This window comes from Heterocephalus glaber, unplaced genomic scaffold (assembly GCF_053883595.1).
Source record: "Heterocephalus glaber isolate CG9 unplaced genomic scaffold, H.glaber_assembly_v1.0 deba00001553, whole genome shotgun sequence".
Lineage (NCBI taxonomy): Eukaryota > Metazoa > Chordata > Mammalia > Rodentia > Bathyergidae > Heterocephalus > Heterocephalus glaber.
In genome coordinates, this window is record NW_028258344.1 from 22,599,436 (window position 1) to 22,614,660 (window position 15,225).

Consider the following 15,225-nt stretch of genomic DNA (forward strand, 5'->3'; position numbering starts at 1 on the left):
AAGCAACAAGCAAATAGTGGATGGCAGGAACACTATTTCTCATTGTTGGAGTGGGAATTTACAGGATAGTAAGAGGAAGGGAACAGAATGGTGTCTGTATTACTAGAGTAGGAGACATCATCAGTGTGCATATGTATACTTTTCAGATATTTACATATAGAGAATTACAAATAGAAATATTTATAGATGTATGTATTTGCATAAGTAGTACACACATATATATCTTGGGTCTCTTGGTTGAGAAGGCCTAAATAAAACAATACCCCATCAGCAATAAACATACAAAGAGTCCAGATCTTGGCTTTCATTCCCATTCTCCAATAAATGCAACAAGGTCTTTTTAGCAAACTCATTGATTCTAGGACTGGGCAGGTAATATATGAGATGAGCCTGGAGCATCTTGCCATATGAAGAAATTTTTGTGCACATACATAATAATATTAAAAATTATTAAATGCACATTAAGGAGGCAGATGAAAAGAGCACAGTCATTAATTGAGAGTTTCCAATAGCGAAACCTGGAATAATTTGAGCAACAACAAAAAAATATTAGATTATTACCAAAGTATAAAATATGGATCCATGAGTCTATAATGATATAAATAAATAATTGAATAAGTTAATATTTGGGGAGAATTGAAAAACCTAATATGCAGAAGAATTCCTAATACCTTATGTACACACTTCATACTCAAAGAGGTTGAACATAATTCCTCACACATTGGCTCTGGACCCCCCATAGTGATTCGCTTTCAACAAGTACAGTATGTAAGAGATGACCCATTATTTTACAATGAAAACACCTGGTAAACAGTGCCTCAACTAAGTGAAAAGGTCAATACCAGTATCCATAAATCACACTGATAGTATTTAGTCTTAATAGGATGTGATGAAAGGGTACTTTTCTCTGTGGTCTTCTTTCCAGTAACCCATAAACCCAGTCTCATCACAAGAAAAACATCAGACAATTTGCAATAGTGGGACATCCTATAAAATGTAATGTGGTACTCTAGATGGAAGTGTGTGGAACCGAATAAAGGACAATAGGTATAAACCAGAGAAACTTGAACAAAATATAGATTTTAGTTTGTGGTAATGTATCAATATTAGTCAATTAATTGTGACAAAGGTACCATAATACCATAAGATGTTAATAAACAGAGGAAATTGGGAGAGATGCATAGCAACTCTCTGCACTACTTCTTCAATTTTTCTGTAAATCAAAACCATTCTAAAAACATAGTTTTTAAAATAAAGATAGTTTCTAGAGTAGTGATAATCTATAGTTTTTAAAGTAATGATAATCTGACTATAAGAGAGTAGTGATATTTTAAGATAGTTATAAAACTCCAGTGGAAGTTATCTGTGAATTCTTTTGGTGACAAATTTGCAGATACTCTTATGTTGTTTGTTTGCTATATTCATACTTTAAAGAACAATCCTAAGTACTAGATCTCCATTAGAGATTAAAACTAAAGATGTAATTTTCCCATCCAAATTCTCCCCTTCAGAATTACATTCATATTTTCCTTTGATACAGATTATGAATCCCCTGCTGCGGATTCAGCTAAATGGCACACCTGCCTTGAAAGCACAAGGTTCTGAATTTGACCCTTGGTACCAAAAAAACCAAAATCAAAACCAAAAACAAAAAACAGATCAATAATCCCCTGCTCTATGGTAATATTAATGACATAATTTTATAAAGTGAAGCTCAGAGAGATGAACTGAGTTGTTCCACCTTCCAAAGAACATGTATTCTAGGGCCTAAAATTCTGACTTTTGTTGGAACTCTGATAGCTAAACTACTTCCTAGTTTTGGAGTTGATAAAAGAGGGATAGGAAAGTTTCTTTTAGTGAAGATGGTTTTGTGACCTTATGCAATTACACTCTTTAGGCTGTTGGCCAGATTCCCAGGATCAGGCTGGCCTGGATCTAAGCGATGGGCAGTCCCAAGCACAAGTTAAATGAGGAAAGTCCATCCCCACCCCCACCCCCATCCCCTGCAGAACTAGGAACCTCCCTACTTGGAAATGACTCAAGTGAGGAAGAAATTCTGGCTATGCAGCAAAAGAGAACAAACTCAAGGCCTTTTATTCTGTAAACACCCAACCCCCGAAGTTGATCTGGTCAGTGATATTGCAGGAAGAAGAGAGGGAGAGGGAAGAGACAAAGACAGAGAACATTCTTATTAATAATAACTAGTGCCAATTTAAGGAAGGAGGGAAGTGGCTTATTTGCATATATGCTTATTTCCTTACTAAAGCAAATTCTGATAAATCCTTTAGGAAAGAATGAGTTACAGCCATATGTTAACATGGATTCTGCCTTTTAGTTTCCAAATGTTATAGCTGTCTCCAGAGCAGTATGTCCAGTGGGGGGGGGGGGGGGAGGAAGAGAGAGAGGGGTGTTAAAACATCTGTTCACTAGAGCACAACTATGCAGCAACCAAGTCCTGAAGTAACCCTTTTCTGTTTCCTTGGGTGCCTTCTCTGATCAGTCTCACTTTTCCACTCCTTTGAGACATTCCTGTTGTATTACGTAGGTGAGTAAGCTAGAGGTCCTACCTTTCATGATTGGGAGTTGTTTGGCTGTATGCATGTACTTGTGTAGGTGTTTGTCTTACAGGGAGATGGAGCGTGCTAAGACGGGGTTGGGACATATTGATTGCCAATTTAAAATATTTTCGGAGAATCTAAATGCTTATCTCAAAAGACAATCACTGCTCTCCAATTCACCGAAATGAACAATACTGATAAGGAAGATGAAGAGGGTGGGAAACCCACACAGTCAAATGGAGCTGTCCATGCAGCCAGGGTTACGGGGGAGATCTTGGAGGAAAGACACACTGCAGAGAAAGTCTCTGGCTGTTCTCCTTGGGTGCACAATCCAAGGAAAGCTGCATCTGTAAAAGAATTAATAGAAAATAGAGCTAGAGCTTAGAGGGGTAGCGTTAGTGGGGCGCTGTTGCCAGGTGTCCTTCCCCGCGGCCGGGAGAGGTCCCTCTCCCCCCCGCGGCTCGCTCGGAATGTGGTGATCCGGTGGGGATGACTTCATGCGGCCAGAGCTAGGCGGCGGGAGCGGCAGCTGCAGCTGGCAGGTGGGGTGGGGGCCGGCGGGAGCTGACCACGCACTCGGCCCAGCGAGACGGGACTGCGGCCGGGGTTGCAGGCTCCCAGGACACGCACTGACTCGATCAGGGGAAGGTAAGTGGTCGGGCTATTATTAGCCTCGGCCACAGTGTGCTGTGCTTTCCCCTCGGTTAATAATGGGGTTTGCAGTAGAAAGGGAAGAAAGGAGATAACCATGCTACATTCTGCAATGGGAAAAAGAGCAAGAACTGGGATTGAAATGTTAATCAGTCAAGTGCTGGAGACTGGAGAAGCAGTGTTTCTGGACAAACAAAGAAAGCGTTCAGCCGCTATATTCTTTGAAAGGTGATAGAATATTTCAGTGCGAGATTCGCTTACACACTGAAGAGGATTCCAAATATAAAATAATTAGAGTTGCTCTTTTACCTTTCTGCCTTCTACACCCCCGTCCCCATTATTTTCTGGTTTTGGAGCAGCAGGTCTCTAGCAGCAATCTGGCGAAGTAATTAGAAATCCCTCTCTTTGTATGCTTGTGTGTCTTCTCTCTTTCTAATTTATCCTATTAGGTCGGTGCTCAACTGAGCCTTTAGAAAGAGTCTGTAGGTGGAAGAGAAACTTCCCTATTTCCTGGAATTGAGCCTGGTTGGAGCAGAACTTGACATTGCTTCTCCCTTCATTTACCATCTTCTTTCTCTGCCAATCATTTATTTCATTAATCTTTTTCGGAGATGCCATGTTCATTCCCTGGCCAACTCTTATCAGCTCTTCTCTACCGCCTCAATTTCATGACTGATTTTGTCAAGGACCCAGAAAGGGCATTGCTTCCACAAGGTTTCCTATTCAGTATTTCTTTCTATACCATTACCTATGTCCTTCCCACAAATACATAGAATGAAATATTCTGCTTTTACCCACTACCAACATAATTTCCCATAACTCTCTTCCTTGCAGTCACTCTGGCTGGCTACCAGAAGGCTTGAGAGGATAAACAGAATGTATTAGGGTGTAAAGCCTGCTCCCTATGCCTTGACAGAGGTGGAAATAAAAATGTAAATGTCAATCTATTCTGTTTCTCTTGATGCAATTTTTCTATCCAGCTGGGTTGTAAGACAATTAGCTGCTAGGATTTAGGGCAAGCAGTGTGTTTGTGCTAGGCTTACTCCAAAACCTCAAAAGTTTCTGAGAGCCTTTCACCAGTAGCCAGTCAGAAATCCAATGGAAGGCCGGGGATTTAGCTCAGAGGCACCATGCTTGCCTTGCAAGCACAAGGTCCTGAGTTCTATCTCTGGTACCAAAAAAAAAAAAGAAAGAAAGAAAGAAAGAAAGAAAGAAAGAAGAAATCCAATGGAATCGCCCAAACTAAATCTCAAGTTATTTGAGCATTTTTAAGTTTATCTACCTGCTAACAGGTTTGTATCACTTGTCTTAGGATTTTCCCCACAACTACTTGCTACTGAGCTCAAGTTCTTACTCTTGTTGCGACCTAGGGATATACATTTGAGTAATCTGCTGTGAAATGGTTAAGATGGCTGTGACGGGGATGCAAATATGCCACTTCACCAACAGAGAACAGTTGCAATAAGCCAGATTGTGGGGTGTCTGTGTGCCAGTATTCTATTTTAAAAGAGATCTGTTATCTTTAAACTTGAAATTAGAGAGACAATCTGACTCAATAATCTTGTGATTTTATTTTAGCAAATTAAACTAGATGAATGAAACAGAGGGGCATAGTTTATAGCTCTAAATTGAACCTTGCTTACCTTCCTTTTTCAATATTGCATTCTAGACAAAGATACTGGTTCTAAAAATCCATGCCAGTTCTATTATATATTGTGTTGCTTTTCTGATTGCAGACTACCTCTTCATAAAATATACTTTCGACCTTAAATTTGTTTCTTTGTCTCTACCATCAGAATATAAGGTAGAGGGAGTAGAAGAGGTGAGCAAGCCCACTACAAAATAACCCACTCCAGGAACTGTCTTCTGGAATCTTGAAGCACTCAGGGCTTTCTAAAAAATATTATTATGATTTAATGTTATGTTATATTATGTGCTGAGCATGGCTTGAAAATTTTAAAATATCAAATTTTTGAGATTCTGGAATTTTACAGACACAGCAATTAAGAGGTTAAAAAGTAAAAGATCAAAAGCAAACCAAAAAAAGAAAGCAAACCCCTCTATTCTATCACCTTTCCTTTCTAACATTAAATACTTAACCATATAATAAATGATTGTTCTGAAAAGTAGCAGATATTAATAAAATCATTCTTTTTAATAAATAGGTTCAAGGTATGTGAAATACAGGTCATATAATTGGTCTGAGAAGTATAATAAAAATTTGTTATATTGAGTAATCTTTTTGTTGAAATCCAGTATATGAGAATATCAAAATGAGAGTTAAAAATTGATGGTGTCTAGTATTTGGTTTCTGAAGAACCTGACTTATTTGATGAGAAACAGGGTGAGAATTGAAGGACTGGTGATCCCAAGCTGATGTAATACCTGCCAATGATTTTGGAGGTGAGATTAATCCATTAGATTAAGTATTGGAGAAACCTTTATGGAAAGAAAGAAACAGAGAGGGAGAGAGAGAGAAGGAAGGAAGAAAGAAAGGAAGGAAGAGAAAGAGAAGAAGGAAAGAAGGAAAGAAAGAAAGAAAGAAAGAAAGAAAGAAAGAAAGAAAGAAAGAAAGAAAGAAAGAAAGAAAGAAAGAAAGAGAGAGAAATTTTAATCTTGGTAAAACTGAAGACAATAAGTGAATTCAAAGAAACTGGAACTGACTTAATTTCCTTTTCTGTAAATATTTCTCAAGGAAAGGAAAAATTAATTAGCTGGTGTTTAGAAATGAAAAGTGAAACAATGTGCATGATAGATACTAAATGAACTCTGGGTACTTCTGTAGGTTTGACAAGATAGAATTGAAATCAATCTATTGTTTCCAATCAAATGAAAAATATTATCTCTGGTGGGCAATCAATGTTCTCTGCAAGCTAAAGTGTATAAATTTAGGGGCCAGATTTGCTATCTTATAACAAAAGAGCTTTTCCTGGTGCTGCATTACTGTCATTAGATAAGTTGAAATACGTTTATTTTGAGATTTTGAAAAATGGAAGAAAAAGTAGGAAGAATGGTAAGGCTGAAGAAGAAATGTAATTTCTATTCAACCAATGCCTCCAGTGAAAACAGGTAGGGAAAATGTACTATTTTGAAAATTGCCAATGACCTCTTCTTAGGTGACTAATTTCTATAATATTTCACCCTATTCAATATTATTAATAAGTAATATGGATCAGCAAATATGTTACCTCTTGATCTAGTTTCTCCCAATCTTATAGTACCCCTTTTATATGCTTGCATTCTAAAAAGCAGAGAAAGTCTAACCCAAGTAGTATTTATTTCTAATTTGTGTTTCATAATGTCATGCCTACTTATTTTCTTTTTCTTTTCTTTTTTTTTTTTGGTACCGGTGATTGAACTCAGGACCTTGCACTTGTGAGGCAGGTGTGGTACCACTGAGCTAAATCCCCGGCCCTTGCCTATTTATTTCCATTTGTTCCTTTAGCTCCTCCTGTTATATATTGAAACCTTGCTCACACTTGACACTACTTCTTCCATGGAACCTTTCTCATACCCACTTTTCTTCTTTGGTCAGATATGTGTTCTTCTCCCTTGTCTAAATTTCTACAATTCTTTCAATATTGGTTTAACCTTTCTTGTAAACATGATTTGTCTGCTATTTTAACATAGCCCTAGAGAGCAGGGTCAGGGACTGACAATTTTCTGTTACTTGCAATTCATAGTACAGTGCAGATAGGTTGCAGATGAGATATTCAGTGATGTGATTTTAGTAAAGAAATTAGTTTTTTCCCAGGCATATATATCTATCCACCTACCCTTCTACACCAGATGAGTTTGACTTTTAATATCTGTACTTATACTAACTTAGTTTTTTTTTACAACCATTATATAAAAGTAAATATAATGAGAGTATAGTCAAATAACTATATTCAACAAAAATTGTTTTGAGTTTACATGCCTTTTAATGTGCATTTGCTCATATATATTAGAAGCATGATATGCTTTAACAAAATAAAATATTAAAACATTTATGTGCTTGCATTCTAAGCAAAGCAAGGCATCATATGTATGAGTACTTATCTTGCTTTAAAATATTTGGGCTGGGGATTTAGCTCAGTAGTGCCTCAGCCTGCCTCGCAGGGGCAAGGTCCTGAGTTCGATCCCCAGTACCAAAAAAAAAAAAAAATTCAACCGGGGACTTTCATCTCGGTATATCATTTAATGCTTCTACTATATGTCTATATGTTAATCGTACATTAAGAAATCCTGGGACCACCCACCTTCTGGGCCCCATTCTGTCTTTCTTAGCAGAAGCTGCCTTTCCATCAATAAATATTTCCTACTCTTAACAAAATAAATAAAATAAAATAAAATAAAATAAATCCTAGGCATAGAGCTGTTACCTAATGGCACAGATTCTTTCTGCATTACTACCCTGCTTTTTGAAGTGTAACAACACAGTGAAGGAAAGCATTTTAAAAACAGAATTCCAGAGCCATCACAGCAGTTTGAAACTATGTTGTGATTAATTTTTCTAGTGCTTTTTAAACTTTTGGATGCTGACATCCCCTTTGATAGTAGAGTAAAAACTATGCATCCTCTCCCTAAGTAAACATGTGTATGTGCACACACACATACGTATGATTTTCCATACAACTGTAGGTTTTTATGGGTCCATTAAAGCTCTCCTCTGAAAGGTTAAATACTGTCTACTTTGAGCTCTCTGGCAATATGTGTGTCTATTAGCCTGTACATTTTCTGTACTTGGTATAAAGTTCTGTTGTTTCCTCTGCCTAGGATCTGAAATGAGAGCCCTGCATTAGCACTGACACAGATAGCTGAGATAACTCTTCTCACTGGAAGCATGTGCCAATGAGAATAGTGATACAGACAACCTTGATTCATGAGAAAGGCATCTTAGAGGAGCTCTGAACATTACATATTCCAAATAACTTACTTAAGAGTTTTTCAATTAAAATCATTTTTATAAAAAAAAGACAGTTCTCAGACTTAAGAGTACTGTACTGCCAAATATATGGATGAACACTGACAGCAGTTAATTGGTGTATTCTACACCGAAATGCATTCATTTCTTTTAAGATGATTTATATCTGCCTCAAAGTTACTACTTATTTCTGGCAATACTGTCATAGTATTTTTGCTTTTGCCAAGTTAGGAAAGAATGACAAGTTATGTTCATCTATCCTGAGTTCTAAAACAATTCTATCCTATCATGGTCTCTGTCTCTCAGCCCCTGGTAAACTCTATTCTACCTCATATAAAAGGAATCATACAAGAGTTGTCTTTTTGTATCTGACTCTTATACTTAGCATAATGTTTTCAAAGTTCGTCCACATTGTAGCACATATCAAAATTTCATTTGTTTTTATGGCCGAATACTGTTTTATTCTAAGTATATTTCATATATAATAATTTATTGTTGCAAAGCACTTCCAGTATGTCTTTTTTTTTCTATTACATTAAAAATGTCTACCATGTAGTACTACCTTACTACAATGTATAATAAGTATGCCATGAGTTATTTAGTCAAAACCCACTGATAAAAATTTATTAAACTTAAAACTGTTTTGTGATTTCAAGCTATATGGTAATGCTCATAACGGTATATATGTCTATATGTTGATGATTTTATTCTTGATGGAAGATTGCTTGGAGTGGTACTGCTGGACCAAAGATAATGCTCAAATAGTTATATTTTAATATGTATCTAACTATAAAAGTCATAAGTCTTCAACAGAGAGTAAGTATTTCTGAATAGTCGAACAATTTTTGACTTTTTAAACAATGCAAGTAATACCGTGTAAGGGAATCTATTTAACATGATCTGAACAAGGAAATATTCCTATTTATTGTCATTTCGAGTTCATGAATGAAAAATAATGTATAAATTATTGAATGAAAAATAATGCATACATTATTGAAAGATTTCCACTCAAAATACTGCAGAGTACATTACAGATCTCAATCAAGTTTTACAACAACATTGTAGAAAAGTAAAATATCTGTAGCTATTTTTCTGTTTCTTTTTTATTGTTGTTTTTTAAGTTTCAGCATTAGGAAATATTTTTCTAGCCTATTCTAAATTTTGGTCTAGTTTTAGATCAACTTAATGTATTATGGTACAGTTTAAATTTTATTCTTCACTTAGATTCTTTTCAATATATCCTTTTAAATTTATTTTGAAACAGAGTAATTCATGCCCCACAATAAGTGTCTTACTTAAACTAAACTACAGAGTATTTGTAATATGTGAAATATAAACACAAGGCTTAGCGAGACAGCTGTCCTCAAAAGCAGCCTTTTTTGATTGCGTTTCTATGAGAGAACCATACAATTTACTGTAAATTGCATCATATTTTATTTGAATTAGACATTAATATATTAAAAGAGTAAGGATGAATCAACATATACTATAAGAAGCTACTTAAAACTAAAGACTTGCAAGAATATTCATTCAAATGAAATAAGTACATTACATAATGTAGTTGACACTAGATATGTCACAAAAGTATTTTAAGGTATGCTTTTTATTCAGCAGGTTGAAGGTAAAGAGACTTATTAATAAACATTTGACTGTTATTTACCTCTAGTTGATCGATTCTATTTGAAAAGTAAGCTTAAAGCAAAACAAATAAGTATTCTGATAATTCACTGGATAAGCAACCTGACCACATCTTAAACAACCCACTGAGGTGATTATGAGATCAGTACCAGGCTGCAAGCATTAGTTTTTGCTTATTGCAATAATAGCTGCAATACAATCTGCTATATTTCTTCTTCTGTATGCTTAGTAATTTGACTAATAAATATAGAAAATTCAGTAATGTTTTTAACTACATTTCTTATATTTTTTTCCATGATCATTCACACTCAGGTTCTCTGATAACTGAAATATAATGGAAAACACTACCTCTATTCATTTACAAGATTTAACTTTGCTAGGATTTGCAAAAATAATATTGAATCTGACCTGTTGGGTGGCCATGAAATCACTAAAAATAATCTGTTAAACTCATCTAATTCAAATTCATATTTAGAGACTAGCAAATTTTAAAGAGTAACTATGGTAATGTATCAAAATTTTAGAAAAAGAAGATTATATGTATGGGTTTCTAATTATAAGGTATGCCCAGTAGAGAATAATGCATGTTCAAGAAGAATTCATTCTGAAAAGACTGCATTAGTACTACCCTCAAAAGAAAATTGTGACAAACCCTTGTCATCCCCATTAATCTCTCTTCTGACTCTTGAGAAACTGAGAAGTTCTTGGGAAAACTACTTTTAAATTTGTCCAATCCTATAGTGAATCCAGTTGAGATATAAAATAGGGTTGATGTTTTTAATTTTTTTATTACACACTTATATTTATTAGAATTACCTAAGGATCAATTTGGAAGGGTTTTGTGATAAATAAGAATGTACTAATTGAGAATCTCCACTGATAAACATTAATTACTAGTCTGGTGTTCCTGTAGAAGAGAAATCTAAATGAAATTTCTTTCATCTTCCCCAGATGAGAGAGAAACATGATTTCATAAGACAATAGCATTTGCTATATTTTATAAATGTTAACATTTCTAGTAAGTTTCTTAGTATCATATACTATGGTAAACATTCGATGAATGTAAACTGTTACTATTTATAACAGTACAATATCACAAGCATAAAAATGAATGCAATTCAAGTGGTCATTATAGTACCTGGCTTTACTATAGAAATAATAATAATAGTAATCATAATAATAATAATTTCTTCACATTCTCAGGCAGCCTTTGGTTATGTTCAAGATCAATCAAATGATCTGAACATTATTTTCAAAGTATGTTGATAACTGTATCTTCCCTTCCCTTTCTCTGTTTGTTTGTTTCTTTATTATTTTGAACATTTCAGCTACCACTTATGACAGATTATGGCTTTCAGAAAAAAATATTTGAGCTTTGAATCCCACCTCTACAATTTACTAGCTAGATGATTTATAGCAGCTCAACTCCGAGCTGTTTATTAATATTTAAAACAGGAAAAATCATAGAGTTGTTGTGAGAAAGAAGATAACATGTAAAAGAACTTATTATAATTTCTGAAACAGACATAGTAAGTAAAAGATATATATTTTTTATCATTTTTATTCTCATCAGAAATTTATAACTAGACCTCATTACCAAATATTTTCCCAAATGTTTATGAACTTTTTTCTACCCCTCTTCATAAAGTTAAACTAAGCTTTGAAATGACTGAGTCTCCCTGGATGATCTCTCCTTACAGATAAGGCAAATCTCAGGAGAGGCTGAGGTCTACTCCAGGCAAGTAATCAGGCTCCGATCCTTTAGCGACTGTTGAGCATTAGACTTAGCTTCTATTTTTGACTCTCACAGCAGTTGATTGGATGACCTGGGAAAAGTTAATTGGCTGTTAAATCTGTATCTTATTTTCTTTCAGAATCATACCATATGTCTCATCACTCTTCACTGACTATCATCAATAACAGTAAGGATATTGATTGAGGGTGTTGATTTCAGGAAGCAAAGTGCCAAATAACAGCAATATTTCCTTAGCGAATAGCAACAGTTGACATTTTCTTTTTTCCAGTATAGTACTGAGCCTAGAAGAGGACGACTTTAACTTACAGAAAACTATTAACACTCACTTCTCTAACAAAAGCCTTAGAAAATCTGGCTAATTTCATGAGTACTACTCAACTGTTTTTAAATATATAGCTATTGGTAAAGTCTCATATTGTTTATCAAAACAGTTAAGTTTTGGGCCAGGATTTAGCTCAGTGACACCGCCCCTGCCTCCCAAGAGCAAAATCCTGAATTTGACCCCGGTACCAAAAAACAAAACAGTTTAACTTTTAAAAAAAGAAGATTAGCATATAAAAAACTCCATTGTATATCAGCCCATTTTTAACAATAATTTATTGTGATTGGTACAGCCTCTTTCCATATATCTGGAAATTAAAAATTTTTTAAACTTCAATCTTTTAGCTAAAAAGCATAATTAAAAAATGAATTAATTAAAATAATTAAAAAATTATTAAAAAGTAAATTTGTCCTTATATAGTTAGCACCTCAAATTAATTAGCTACTCATCAAAGGCTTGAAGGTTAGATTTTAGGCATAGTCTCAGTCTAAAATTAGATATGGTAAACAATGAAAATACCTGTTTTAAATATATATGTACATACAGAGATATATAAATGTGTGTACGTATGCTATAAACTAATGCAATCAAGTATGTATGTATGGATCTGTGAGTATATGCATTCATCACTACTTTCTATTTTGTGCCTTTGATTAATCTAAAGTTAGATTTCATTTGAAATAAACAGAAAAGTGCTTGGAGAAGCATTTTAAAAATCTGTTCCAAGAGCCAGAAACTTAGAAAAAAAACTTATTTCTTCAATAGATGTTTATTTTTGAAACTTTTAAGAATGTTTAAGATTTCAAACTAATTCTTTAACATATGAATATGTATTTACCTATTTCAGATTGTTGTATATGTAATGCTAATTTAATATATATATTTATTTAAATGATTCTAGACTTGATCTTCCTTAACTACTATCCAATTGTGTGAGAAGAGTGGCTTGAACGATGGCTCTGCACTTGAAAAGCCTATTTCATTTGATTACTTTCTTGTTCACTGAGTTTTCTGCCTTGAAGAATACAGTGTCCATACATAAGAAGTTAGCTTGGATAATTGTATTTCATGCTACAATTTCCAGTACCTCACAAATTCCTAATTTGGAAAGTTCTAACTTGAATCAAGTATTTCAGGCTTGTGTTTGCTTATTCTCTCTCTCTCTCTCTCTCTCTCTCTCTCTCTCTCTCTCTCTTTACAGTGAGCTAGACCTCTAACATTATTTATTTATTTACACACACACACAGGGCCTAGCAAAGACACTAAGCTGCTCAAGCTGGACTCAAACTTGCTAGGATCCACCTGCTTCAGCCTCCTAGAGAGCTAGGATTACAACCATATAACACCAATCATGGTTTCTTTCTTTTCTTGTTTTCTTTTCTTTTTTTTTTCATTGGAGAACGTGTCCAGAAAGCGAGAAAGAAAACCATACCATGGAACATTCCATTTCTTTTTCTATGTTTATACTCAATACCATGCCCTCTCAGAGGAAAACTAGAAACTTCAGAATGGTAGTTACATATCACTAAGTTAAGACAAACCAAATGTACTGGGATATTTTTCAAATAAGAGAACCAAACTTGATCTGACATGCAGTTGTCCTTACCACCCTGACCAAGTAGTACTTGAGTACTATTAACAAGTACTATTAATCAGATTTTTTTTTAGTACCAGGGATCGAACTCTGGACCTTGCACTTGCAAGGCAGGTGGTGGAACCACTGAGCTAAATCCCCGGCCCCAAATCTGATTTTTTTAAAGAAAAAAATTTGAGACTTTCAAGAAAAAAACAAACAAACTTCAGCCAAGGAATGATGTGTGCTACAGATTAATCTTCACTTTTCCCTACTTGGTTTTTTTTAACAAATATGAAGCCATCATTTCAACCCCCAATGAACATGCAATTGTTTTCTTGATTACAGATTTTCAAGTATTTTCTCAGTAATGATGCTTTCTCCTGGAGCTCAGGTCCCCTGTCTGTTCCCATAGTGACTGAAGGCTCAATCCTCAATCTCAGGAGCACTCTGCATTCAAATGTCAAACATCTCCACTGTTCAGATTCTTCAAGTTCTTAAAGCAGTAATTACAGATAAAGCTTCTGTTCTCACAGATGAGTCTTATTTTCAAAGATTATGTGCTTGATTTACAAGTTTCAAGGAGAATTTCAGCCAAAGCCTCAGGATCTACATGTGAAAAACAGTGTGAACTGACTCCTGTGCTTCTTACTGCCATGGAAGAGGAGCCTCAGATACAGCAGGATAGCTTAATGCATCTTTTCATACCAACCCCTTTTCACACGAAATATCCTATTGAATCATCAAAATCACCTTCTCCATTTAATCTTGCTGAGTAACCAGATTTTTAAAAATAGCCATTGATTGATTAAGGATGTCTATTTTTGGTTCCGCTTCATTTTAATTTAGTTTCATAATATTTTTATACAGAGGCTTAGTTTAACAAATGTCATGAATTGAATTGTTAGGTTTCCTCTTGCTTTATATCCTGACGAGCTCTACAGTTTAAAAAATGTCTTGTCCCCCTGAGTTTGATCCCCAGCACCAGGAAAAAAAATGCCTAAAGGCCCACACCTATTAATTACAAGGGATAAAAACAATAAAAGAGATGATTTAAAATTCATTCCAGAGGGCTGGTATGTACCTCAGGGGTAGAATGCACACCTAGCATGTGAGAAGAATGAGTTCAATCCCCAGCCCTGAAACAAACAAGAAAGCTTGGAACACATTTCTTTGGAACACTAAAGATATATAGTCATCTAGATGTGTGTATATTTGAACACTTATAAATAAAACTCACATATACTGCATAACTACCCTTTGGTCAGTGATGGATTGCATATAGGATCATAATCCCATACTATTGTATTGCCCAGTGACAATAGCTGCCTTAACATCAGTACACTGTGATGTTCAAACATGGACAAAATTGTCTAATGATGAATCTCTGAGAATGCACTCCCTGTCATTAAGCAGCACACTACTGCAGTTTATTTAATTATATGTTAACTTTTACTAAAAATTTCTGGATCATTTCTTGAACTCAGATATTTACTTAGTGTTTTCATTAATTAACATTGAAGCATTATATATAGATAGTCCTTGACTTAGGATGTTTTGACTTAACAATTTTTAAACTTCACATTGGTTTTCATTCTGTTTTTCACTTTTAGTACAGTTTTTAATTGAACACTTTATCATAGCTTGTCTTTGTGTTAGATGCTTTTGACCATCTATAGACTAATGTTAAGGGGTTAAGGGTGTTGCTCATCAGTAGGTAGGTTATACTAAGCTACCATGTTTGGTGCATAAGGTGTATTAAATTCATTTTCAAATTAGTATATTTTCATTTAATAATGCAACCTGTTCATAAGTTGAGGA

General features: G+C 34.8%; 1 protein-coding gene across 3 annotated transcripts in view; it reads left to right on the forward strand.

The window, feature by feature from the left end:
- Positions 1–2,968: 2,968 nt before the first annotated feature.
- Positions 2,969–15,225, forward strand: part of Pkia (cAMP-dependent protein kinase inhibitor alpha) — a 99,058-nt gene continuing 86,801 nt past the window's right edge. Inside the window, exon 1 of one of the 3 annotated variants that reach the window (XM_021256005.2) lies at positions 2,969–3,206. In XM_021256005.2, coding sequence (XP_021111664.1) covers positions 3,056–3,206 — 151 coding nt within the window. In that variant the 5' untranslated portion in view covers positions 2,969–3,055. The remainder of the gene's footprint in view (positions 3,207–15,225) is intronic. The other 2 variants (XR_015442749.1, XM_087190511.1) reach the window with 2 other exon arrangements.